General features: G+C 38.4%; 1 protein-coding gene across 1 annotated transcript; it reads left to right on the top strand.

The window, feature by feature from the left end:
• Positions 1-305: 305 nt before the first annotated feature.
• Positions 306-7262, top strand: LOC139734755 (centromere protein M-like). The gene is made up of 5 exons (XM_071645551.1): positions 306-392; positions 3373-3452; positions 4316-4414; positions 5630-5801; positions 7128-7262. Exons 1-5 carry the CDS (start codon positions 306-308, stop codon positions 7260-7262), a joined length of 573 nt encoding a protein of 190 aa, XP_071501652.1.
• Positions 7263-12849: the final 5587 nt, after the last annotated feature.

Consider the following 12849-nt stretch of genomic DNA (forward strand, 5'->3'; position numbering starts at 1 on the left):
CATATATTCAATTTATAAGACTGTTGTCATCCTTGACAGTTTGATTTGAATTAAACAAAACAAATAAAGACATACTACCTCAGTCTTTACTGTGCTCGTACACAGGATGGAATTGAGCTCGTCGAAAGTTGTCCCACGTTTTCCCCTCCCCTCCTCCCCCCCCCCCCCCACCCCCACCACCACCACCACCACCACCACCCACACCGAAAACATTCGTGATAACAATCGAGTAACGAAAGAGGGCGTTACATCATCTTATCAAAATCTAGATGGATGCGCCAAATTTGAGATGTTCGTGATTGGTCATGGATGAGCAAAGTCACCCCGGCCCCCGAAAGAATGTGCTGCATCCTTTCAGCAAATTACCAGAACTGAACACTGCCGTTATATTGGTATGTCTCATCAATTTACGTATTTTACGACTTTATACTGTGTATGCAAATTTACGAGTATAGACAGAGATCAGCTCCGCCTATGCCTAACACCGTTAGGCCAGTGCAGTGGGGAAAATAACACAGTCCCATACCTTTATATCCGTGATGTCTAGATATTTGGGTAGATTCTACTTCTCATCTATTCTAACGTAGTTAAAGTCTAGTTTATTCTCACAAATGAACACTCCCAGATTCTCGTAGAATTCGGTCTACTACTGTAGTCTAATGGCAGTTGATAGTAGCAAGTGTTAAGAGGCGGATCCGGTATCGTAATAATTCGTATCATTACCTAGTACCCTGCAGTGTCCCTGGGCGCGTTTTTTTTAAAGACGGCACAGATTGGGGCATGGCGCGTGTTAAACCTAGGAGTTGTCTTATCAACAACGTTGGAATAGGGTTATTGATATACTACAGTTAGAGTTAGCAGCATGATTGGCTTTTCCGTCGTAATCTACATAATGCACCGAGAAATGTTAAATTACAAGCATACAAGAGTCTAGTGCGTCCCCACTTGGAGTATTGCTGTACAGTATGGGACCCCTTCACTCAACGTAACATCTCCAAGATTCAAGCAGTACAAAATAGAGCAGCCAGATTCATCTGTAATGATTACAAGTGGCAATCTTCCATCTCCGGAATGATAAAGGATCTCAAACTTCATCCACTCCCAGAACGACGCAAGCTTTTAAGGCTATCAACATTTCATAAAATAAAGCACGGCAATATTGATCTAAATCTCGAGGATTATATCAGTCCTGCTCAAGCACCGAGAGGTATGACAACCCGAAGTTATCATCCGGATAATTACTCTACTTTATACGGTTCCTCAACTGCTCTCGCCAACTCCTTCTTCCATAGAACAGCGAAGGATTGGAATAATCTGCCGAGTAACATAAAGCAGATTCATAAATTTGACACATTCAAAGAAGCGCTCCAGCGTTAGGCTTAGGGTTAGGGTTAGGTTTTTAGGGTTTGATGGTTAGGGTACGGTACTGTAGCTGCTGGTCGCAGTTACCAGGTTACCTGGGCTGGGTCTTAACTTGACCGAAAGATCTGTCTGTATCTGGTCATCGGGGAAATGTTCTGCGAAGGCTGCGTCTGGCTTCATGGATTCCCTTCGGAGAGAGATAGCGTCACAAAAATAAAAGACTCCTCTGCCCTCTGGACAGACGGATTTTTCTGTCTAGTCTAGGTCTTAATAAGAAGTAAAGAGTAGTCGAGTAGGGGCCTAGAGTTTCTAGACACTATATCGAGTAAGAACACGAAGAATTAAGAACCAGGGCCCTGTTTTATGAAGAGTTAACATTGATTAGATCTAGATCTATATAGTTGATTTCAACTGTAAGTCTATGGCATGGCAGCCTGTGTGGTAACTGCGACCAGCAGCCCCAACGTACAACGTACAGTGTTGGGCTGCGCCGTTTTGGCATCGAGATTTTAATGTTGTACCAAACGGGTGCCGTTCCGGCGCTGTATTTCCTTAATTTTTCAACAAAAACTACTAGGAATACTTACATGGGTCGATTAAACCTAAATGATTCACATCGGCGACTGTTTGATGCATTTCATTGCTTATGATGCAGAAAATGCTGTCTTATAAGGCAAATATCTTCAGCTCACCGATGCTCACTAAAACTCACAATCACTTGCACATGCGCACAGCATGCATTCAGTCGGTCCATTGACAGCTGTATCGCTCGCTACATGATGCATATTCATTTCACCTTATATGCACCGTGCGATGATGCATTATTCATATCCTTGAGCATCCGTAACGGTGACGTCACTGTTCACGCATGCGTAGATGCGTACAAATGGATATACACGTTCAAAATAGCAGCAAAGCTCTCCACTAGGGCAGGCCGCTTACTCCTAAAAAATGTGGAAAATTTTGCAGTTTCCAGATAAATTGGTGAGAAGAAACAAGGCAATGGGGTAGTATATATTTCATTTTTTATTGTCACTGTGTTTATGATAGAAATTTAGCCATGGTTTATTTGTGAAGTTGCCGTATATGTGGCAATAGGGAGTTGTTCGTGATTCTCACTTTAACGAAACTGCGAAGTAGCCGCCAGGACCCCGCCGCAGAGCGGCGGGTCTCCGGGGCTACCTGTGTGGTAGCAAAAATTTAAAATTGATTTTATCTTTTGACAAAACGGGGCCCAGGTCACAGGTGCCCTCGACACGTGATCAGTGATCGGGATGATCTGAGTCACTTTTTGATGATTTTAATGATTGGTCTAGCTAAAGATATCTATTTTTCATTGCTAGAAAGAGAAATCTAAAGCAAACCACCCATAATTCGACCATAATGCCTTTCGAAATTCAACCACCGGCTACATGTAAAGTTAGACGAATAGAACAGTTGACTGAAAGATTGGTCTGTAAACTGCATCTGGTCGGCCGTCGGGGCAGGGATATGTTCTGTGGAGACTGTGTTTGTTTCTTGAGGAGAGCTGATAAAGTGAAAAAATGATCAAAGTCTCCGCTGGACAGACAGATTTTTCTTTTTAGTAGAACAGATGCTTTTCTCTTTTTGCATGCTGTCGAATTTTGGCATTGGAAGTGGGACCTTGGTTCACTCTTTTTTTTTTCAACTTGAGTGTGGTAGGTATTACCCCAAGAACAATGAGAACATGTTCTTTGCGATGTTATCATATCATTGGCTTTAAAATCAGTTTGATGAATCTTTTTCGAGATGTGCCTACAAGTTACACATACAAGGACCTACCCAGCCCTTTGTGAGTTGTGGTATGGGGCCTTCTCAATCAAAATATTATTAATTAATGACAGTTGATAGACCCTAGCTTTGGATCGTTTTTTGCTGTTTCATTCTGTACTCGTAGGCCTTATCCCCACTTTAATGTTAAAGTTAGTATTCATGTCAGTAAGCAGTTCTGCTGTCAATTTGAACGTTTATTAACCATTTTCTTTACAGCTTGTTGGCTGTCAGGCAATTGACACAAAAACTCTGGCTAGGAGCCTAGTGGATCTCAGTACAGATGTTTCCCTTCAAGTGTGAGTATTTTCATTTTTAGTCACCATGCCATGCACGTCCATGCTTTGGAAAACCAGTCATGTGTATGATAGCTTTCACAATGCTCACAGCATCTTGTATTGCTAAGTGGAATTGGTTTTTATGAAGGAGTCTCGTGCTGGGAAAAGTTGACATCTGTTGAGCCTTTTATACCAAGCAGTATCATGGCATCATAATGAAAAGGGGGGGGGGGGGGTGGGGAATACATGGTCACTCTTATTTGCTGTCATTAGATTCGTTAGGATTTGGTTGAAGTGCTATAAATGATGTGTTGGGTGTTGCTACAAAGAAGTAGAGTTAATTAATGAGATGAACAGATGTATAATGTGCATCAAATTTTTTGCAAAGTACATTTCCATGGAAAATGGATTTCAGTCACTGTTAATCCATGATTTCATTGCAATATCGGGACATCTGCTGTCAAATACAATTCAGGGAAGTGCGAAATGTTTCTGTGTATTTCACATGTTGCTGTGATGCATCAGTAGACAATGTATGTACACACAAGATTGAATCTGTTTGATGACTTATTACTTGAATGCTGTAGTTAGCAACTGTAGGTTCTTATACAACTAAGAACCAGTAATAGCGTTTTATTTTGATAAAGTGTATATGAAATGAATATCAAATAATATGAGGAGCAATCAATGATAGATCAAATAGATTGTCAGCAAAATTGCAGAGATATTTCCATTCTGGTCGGAATTTATCACAAAACTTGCTCCAAGCTTTCATCAAAAAGTATCTATATCAATCAAGCATTAAACAACGTAAGATTTGCTGAGTTACAAAGGGAGAGGAAAAAAAGGGCAAATTTTGACTCTTTTGTTTATACTACTTTTAGACGTACAGCTACAAGCTTGCCCCTCCCTCCTGAGAATGATGACCAGCGACCAAAGATTGACCTTGTCGTCTTCTTGCTTGATGCCAGTGTGAAAATGAGGTGAGAAAGCCACTACAAACAAGTATGAATTTCACAGAGATTATGCTAAAACTTATAGGTTTTAGCTTCGAGGTTTAAAAAAAAAAGAAAATCATACGTGTGCAGGGTGCTACGTAATCTTTCTTTCTTCCTTTTTTACCGCTTGCCGTTTGGGCAAATAGATTTCAAATTGTTGCAGAACACTAGCCCAAACATTAAGTTTACTTGCCCAGGAACAAAAAGTTCAAAAATAAGAAAATAATGTAGAAAATCACTTTCAAGTCATGAGATTGATAAAACACCATCATTTGAATAAACAGCACACACATTTATTTCCATGCTTAACCCAATGAGGATGGACTGATTTTGCTACAACATGCATTTCCCATAGACTCCTGCCTGAGTATGCTCGGGACTCGTCCTTAACGGGTCAAACACAACAGGGTAAACAAACTTTGTTTGATCGTGTGTTGGCGTTGCATTGCATTGGGGCTTTGTTATGTAACTTTCTAAGTGTTGAAAAGTTGCTGAAATGAAACTCAAGTGCATTGCATCACTAAACAGTCATTATCGTTGGACCTCTGTATAGTTGACTTTGTGGATTTGTAGAGAGAAAAGTGAAAAAAGGGTGGCTTCAAAATTGTTTGCTTGCCCAATATGGGTAAGCATGTTTTTCTCATTGTTCAATAACACTTGCCAAGCTTTGATTTTCACTTTCCCCAGGCAGTCTGGCAAGCACGTATGTAGCACCTTGCATAGTGATGTACCTTTACCTTTATGAATTCTTCCTTGTGATTTATATGGGGGCCTGCCAATAAATGAATCCACATTTGCAGGAAGTTGCTGGTAACAAATGTTTCTTATCAAGTTCATTTTCAATATATTTCCTGATAGGTAATGCTGATGCATGATATGAGCTGTGAAGAGACTATATCTTGTGACAGTATGTTGTCTGTACATGTGTGTAATTTATTTCATATTTTTAAAGCTTTGAATATCAACTGCACTTAAGAAATTGAAATAGCAAGGTGCAGATGAATGGATATGAAGAAGGGTGTCCCAGATACAAAATGTACCAGGTTTACTTCTTTACTTTTTTCAATAAAAAGAAAGACAGGAAATGGATGATTTTACCTCAAATGGTTGTTTTGTTCAATGTGTAGAGTCATTGCAGATTAGATATTGATTTCTCGGAAATGAATTGTTTCACTTATCTGTTGGAAACATGCATTTCAGCATGAAGGTCATTGCTGACTCTGTGGGACACCTGGACATGAGCTACTTCATCGGGCGAGTCTGCTTCGTTGTCCTCAATGCCAGCAGCGAGCAGTCCCACTGTGCCGACATCGGCGATATTGTCGGCCTCTGCGATACCTACAATTCCCCAATGCTCACTGGTAATCTCGAGGTCAGTCTCTTCTTTGAATGTTGACTCATTGGCCTGAATTCACAAAGGTATTTAAAATTTTAGTCCTTGGCTTATGCAGAAATTTTCTGTGTAAATGCACTCGACACATTGCATATGCCAACAGACGTCCAATAGTCACCATGTACTGATTCTCGCTTGTGAAAGGTATGCTCGTATTTTTTCACACTTATTCTAGTCCATTTACTAAATCTAAGCCATGGATTTCATTTGTACTACTTTCATGAATTTGGGGAAAGTGTTTCTCATCTCCTTAAAATTGTAATTGCCGGTGGTTTGTAATAATGATCTGATAAACATCAGTGATAGATCTTCATATAAACAAACCAGCAGCAACAAACTGCATACTGTAAAACACAATATATTCGCGGCATGAAATTTTCGTGAATTGGAGCCGATGGCCTTTTTCGCTGCATGAAATTTTCGCGAATTGCCACTGGCATTCAGTGCATTCGTGTAGGTAAGAACTTTAGCGTTCATTTCAATTTCGCAAATCTTGGCTCTCACGAAATTCGCGAAATGAAAATGCATGCGAACATTCCTTGAACATTTATTCATATAAAACAATTTTTTTCATTTATTTTATTTTGCAAAAAAACTCTGCTGTGCAATGTAGTTTTATGGTCAATTTATTGCTATTATTTAGTGAAAATACCTTTACCTGTAGTGCATTTTTTTCCTCAAGGGGTGATAATGGGGAATCAAGTGTCAAGTGTGAAGTGTCAAGTGTTGGCCCCATTTCTGTTTTGTAGCATGACCAATACACGTCCACTATGTAAACACATATAGTGTTCTTTTGTATATTATCTCTTACATTAGTCAAGAGATATGCCGACTAAATAAATATTTTTCTCCTCTCCACACCAACTCGAGCTGCTTTGAGCTAGAGATGAACTGTTGTCATTCTGCTTTGTGTTGTTTGTTTGTTGTTGTTTTCAAGATGAAACATGTCTGTCAGTTAAACTGAGGTAAACAGGACTTTGAGTAGTTTGTTTTATAGACAGTAGGTGACACTAGTGCTTTTTTTTTCCCCCAGTGTTTCCTGATATGTCACTTTACTATGTCTATATGTCCCTTTATTTCCTTCATTCAATAAATAATTAGTAGAGCTGTTTCAGAAAGGTTCTGTCTTTGATTTATTTGATGCCACAGTAATGTAAGCTGTAATGATCATTGATCCATGTAGCACAACTATTATTATCAAGGTACAGATTACTGCGGATGTTCTCTTTAGGCATTCCTTTGTATTCCTGATGATCAGTGTTATTCCTTGTTCTTGTTCCTCTTTGACATGTTGCTAATGTGCAGCCAGAAAGCCAGAGACAAAGCCTGGCAAGGAGACTACTGGAGATGACCTGGGTTGCTGCAGGATTCAAACAAGGGGTCAGTCCTCTCCTCATCCAGTGCACCAGGCGCTCCTACCAGTTTGCTGAGGCCCTCTGACCATGCCCATTACCAACATTGCGTGGCGAATAAGGGAAGTGGGTTGGAAGCAAAAAGCTGGTAACGTGGGTCATCTGGTCCAGTCCAGATGTTTCAAGTCATACAAGTACTCTCTGCATGAAATGATGCAGCTTCGACAGTGCTCAGCTGAATTGTAGAGGTCAAAGAATAAAAAGTCTGATAAAAATTGGGGTTCATTGATCATCAGTGGCTTCTGTGATTAAATGAGGAGAATTTTAGAATGGAAACCCTTTGTTAGAAATTGACAAAGTGAAGTCAACTGAAAGTGTTTTTAGTGTCAATGACTGTATACACCTATGTTTCAAAAGTATAATATTTTACAAATTGGGACATGCTAGGCAATTTTGTAAGTGGTTCATCAAGATCAAAGGTCAAAGCTACTGACCTTTTTCCTAAATAAAAAAATGCATATTCAGCAGTAACTTCATCTATGAAAATCCAATGGTGATATAATTTTGTTGTAAATATAGAAATACAGTTGTAGATGACTTTTTTTTTTTTTAAACTTGAGAAATAAAAGTAGTGAAAGGTTAAAAGTATTTCTTGTCATTTCATCACCTAAAAACCGTCCAGTGGTGATGTAAGTTTGAAGACAGAAGAGATAAATTGACAATTATTTACATGAACATGATGTTGGTGAAAGGCCAAAGTTCAATGTCAAAGGCCACTGTATTTTGTTAAAGTTGTAAGTTGAAAGCCATACCTTGAACCAAAAATGCTTTTTGGTAACATCATCTGGTAAGAAGTGGAAAAAAAGTGAACAATTAATTCTCCCTATGGCATATAGCTCTCCGCATCTTAACGCGTGTGGCGCTCTAATTTTTTTACCTTTAATTCTTGGGATATAAACTTCCGGTTATGAATGCGCGATGTGTAAATGTATGCTTTTATGCACATTGAACGCCGAAGTACTGGTATTCACAGTTCGTATTAAATTCTGTCTAATAATCTGTCAAATAATAGAGTTATTTCTAATCTGTAACATTACATTTCATGAATGGGATTCTTCTGCAAAGCCGCCCATAAATGCTGGGCCGATGATGCAAAACAACAAAATTATGTAAAATATCTGTAGATGAAGGATGTGACTTGGGTAAACCGCAAAACTGGAAGTGTACGTCCCAAGAGCGATCGACCAAATATCGGTATCGCAAGGTGATATCGCTTGATATCGGCTATATGCGATAGGGAGAATTGTCCAAAATGACACAGATGAATGGGTCAAAGCATAAAGGTCAGGGTCAAATGTTCTTTTGGAAGATATAGCGATTGTGTGAGGTGGGTAGAGGCATCCCAGTCAACTGCGCGATATATCAAGTTCTCTAGTTTGTGATTGAAAGGTTTAAGTTGGTTTCACCACCACAATATTTCTTGCTGAGCCTGCAGGAGTACTTTGTAGTTACTTGTGTTTGTCTTCCAGGCAAGTACTGTATACGCGGTATATTTAACGAGTCTAAATTTTCGCAAATCAGGACTTCCCAACGATTTCATGTGTGGTTAAATTCGCGATTGTGGGGTATAGTATTGAACGGAGAAATGTACTTGTATACGTGCACTTCACATACATATCGGGATCAGAGTCAATATTTTCATGTGTCTTTAAATTCACGAATAGCACCCGACTCGCGAAATTCGCGAAAATAAAAACCTCTTGAAATATTCGGCGTACACAGTATTTAACTTTCCTGGTGTGACCCTGAATCCAACCAGTCCAAACCTTACAGTGTATTGGTACATATAATGTGGTTCAACAAACATAATGTCAAACTGATCCTAGTCTTTTCTTTAGATGCAGCAGTTTGTATGCAAAATAGCATTTGTACAGTGTACAGTTTGAAAGTATTTATATTGATGATACTTCTTTATGTCATTCAAGGAATGATTTGTAAATAAACTTTTTCACACAACAACTAGAGCATCAGATCCTTCTTTTCATAGACAGGGTGTTTTCTTATGATAAGCTGTGATTCGCTGGCCTCGACATGGATGGCTGTCTTTACATAGGAGTCTGTACTCATCAAAGCGCCCACGATGTAGGCTTATATGCTGTAAAACATGATATTTTCGCGGCATGAAATTTTTGCGAATGGGAGCCGATGGTCTTATTCGCAGCCTGAAATTTTCGCGACTTGCCTCTAGCATTCAATGCGTATAGTGTAGACAAGAACTTTCACATAGATTTTAATTTTGCGAATCTTGGCTCTCGCAAAATTCGCAAAATCAAAATGCATGCAAACGTTCCTTGTTTTACAGTACATGTACTAGCCTTCTTCATTCATAGCCAGTCATTGCCACAATAGACATGGTATGTCAAAATGTGCGTGTGCTGTGGATTTCAGTATGCCACTTTGATGCATCTGGAGAAAGTCTTTACTAACTACAGGAGAACCCTGTTATAGTGAAGAACACAGATACAAGAAGATTTTGTTAGAATAGGAAAAGATTTTACCAATAAAACTGTTGATATTATCTTTATGTGCTCTGTCCGTTTCAGTACGATTTTGTTATGAGAAAACTCTAGCTGTTACGAGTACAGGTGAACCCTGCTATAACAAGACAGAAGGGATCTATAGAATTTCCCTTTGTCACGAAATTTTGTAGAAAATAGATAAGACAAGGAAAATAATGACCGTTTTACTGTCATTATTCCAAAAGAACAAAATCTCATTCTAATGAAATCTCGCGTCCATTTTAGTCATAAGAGGGTTTGGCTGTATTATGCTATAATAGGGCTTCCTGAGATGATTGTGGTTGTGCATTCTACATCTGTAGAATGAAAATACATGTACAAGTTTATATGTGTCTGTGAACTGTGGTGTTGTGGTCCAGTGGTAGTGCACTGTGATTCAAGTCCTGGCACAGCATTTGTGTCCTTGAGCAAGATCATTTATCACAACATTCCTCATAATACCCAGCTTGTACATAAATGGATACAATACCTGTGAATAGTTGCTAGATGTAGCGTGTGTGTGTGCCATAACTGGCCAACCTGGCAGGAATATTCCCAAGTGAGTGTATTGTATGTGTGGGTTTGAACAATAGTGTGTTGAAAGGCGATTTCAGCTCCATGATGAGGGAAAATGGTACAGTATTTGGTAATTAAGAGCAATAACTATTCTTGTATTACCATGGTAACACAAGTGCACCTCTTGGTAAGTTTACAGTCAGGTGTATCTGATAACCATGAATAGTATACATGTAGTATGAACCGAATCCAAGTTTCCCCAACGGGGTCTATGATCCCCCCACCTCCTTTTACCTACATTTTGCTAACACAACTGCAGGTCTTCTCTTACCTCCTAGGAGGTGTTGGCAGTCAAGGCCAAATTGCTGTTCAAAACGCAAAAGGTCACACTTCCAACATACTCAAGTTCTCTTACCATACAACTACACGATCCCTCGAGTGACTAGGAAAAGGTAAATGAAAAACTATCTTGGACCAATGATTTATATAAAACTGGATATTTATTATAGTAAACCACAAACACACTACATTGTAGTTGCAACCATCACTCCTGTGATTGAAAGAAAGAAAAAAAATTGTATAAAATCTGATTAAAATGATCATATACATTGCAATTGTCATACTTATCTTACACTTCTGTTTCATACTGTGTAGTTTATGAAAGTGTATAACATCTGGTGTATACATGTGTACAGTCTTACATGTACATAGCTGAACAGGTCAGCATTCATCACAATATACCACATACAAAACTAAACGTGCTAGTAGTATTTACTCCAGCACTAACAAAAAAAATAATAACAATAATAATAAATAAAAATAGCTGTGCAAGTTAACAAGTATAAGTGTACAAGTGTAGGTTGTGAACTTCAAGAGGAATCAACATCTAGTAAAGTCACAAAATTTAATACAGTACAGTGCACTCCCGTTACAACGAACACGGTTATAACGAAATTTCGTTATAATGAAGTAAATCTTCTGGTCCCAAAATTATCACCATTAAAGTCTATGGAGCAAAATTCGCTTATAACGAACAGGGTTATAACGAAATTTCCGTTTTAACGAAGTCTTTTCCGAGTGCCACAGATAAAGAAAAACAAAAGAAATGTGCTCCGTTATAACGAAATGCGAATTGCTTTCGAAAATACGTAGCGGAACAAGCATATTTTATAGCGTCTCTGCATGGGTGAATGCTTCACACCACTGTGTGTTCGCTCCTTGTGTCATGCACAGTTTCTGAGGGGAACTTGCGTTTATTATTGTAATACAGTTATCCCATCTCATTTCACATAGCTTTCCAGTGTATGATTAGTATTCAGCGAACAGAATATGATATAATACGTGGTTTCCTTGTTTTCGTTGTATATTGTATTTGTTCGGTTATAACGAAATTTCGTTATAACGAAAGAAAACTGCCGGTCCCGAGCATTTCGTTATAACGGGAGTGCACTGTACCACCATTTTACATGGCTTCCATTGATACATTGACATAACTTGACTCCCTTACAGTTGGAATTCTGCCAGTTAAATCAATCCGGATCTAGGAAATGAAAACAAAAACTTTGTCAGACATGAGATGGTTTGAATCAGAAAGCTACTGATTTGCAGAAGGTCATATTGAAAAAAAAAAAAAAAAATGTTAGTTATGACAAATACAAAATGTTTAGTGGTAAGATGTTTAGTGGTATTGACATACATGTACCTTTCAAGAAGATTGAATATGAAGTCAGTACTGAAGATCAGTCCATGTTTCCAGCCATACAAGCTATTATTTTCAAGTAGAGCAGCCAATTAATACTGTATGCGATTACCCATGGCACTTAAAGCATTAGGTTTATTTTCTTCAAGAAAAGGCCAACAATGTACTGAACATGTCTTCACACTTCATTCAGCTATAATACTGTATCACATGAAATTACGGAGCTCTTGACTGGACAAGATAAAGCCAGAACAATCATGGTACTTCTTCCATATTAGCCATAGATCCTGCTGTTAAAGGTCAAATATCCCTTTTGCAAATGCCACAAAATTTTGCTTGGTTTAAGAGATAAATGTCTCCCAAAATAAAACTTACTGTAATATACCTCAGATTTTTGAAAACATGAAATGAAAACTAATCCCATGTCACCCCCTCCATCATAAAGATGTTTCCAGTTTTATCATTCTGAGGTAAGGTCCGAATAACCTATGTCTACAATATACCAGCTTATAAAGAAATCTTATTTTCAGGGATGCAAAAGGAAAAGCGCACTTACTTTAGATATCTGTAATCAGCAACAAAGCATATTACAGTCCATTTAGACAGCTTTATCCTACAAATCAAACCCTGTTCTGTTCCAGCCAAAAATCATTGTGTAATCATTGTTTGCCTATATACAGAATGGAAAGATATCTGGTTTCATGCACATTTAGAACAAAATTTCACTTAATTTTCCTATTTTTCCACTCCTCATTCTGAAATTGAAAGCACCCAGATAAAATTGCACTCTGCTAAAAAAAAAAAAAAAAAAAAAAAAAAGGCATTAACCACTATGGTTCATCATGAGACGTTCCAAATTACATTCACTTCTTGGTGACTTATTACACTATATGTCACACACA

This window comes from Diadema antillarum, unplaced genomic scaffold (genome assembly GCF_040938485.1).
Source record: "Diadema antillarum isolate AM-2024a unplaced genomic scaffold, OU_Dant_1.0 seq00000546_RagTag, whole genome shotgun sequence".
Lineage (NCBI taxonomy): Eukaryota > Metazoa > Echinodermata > Echinoidea > Diadematoida > Diadematidae > Diadema > Diadema antillarum.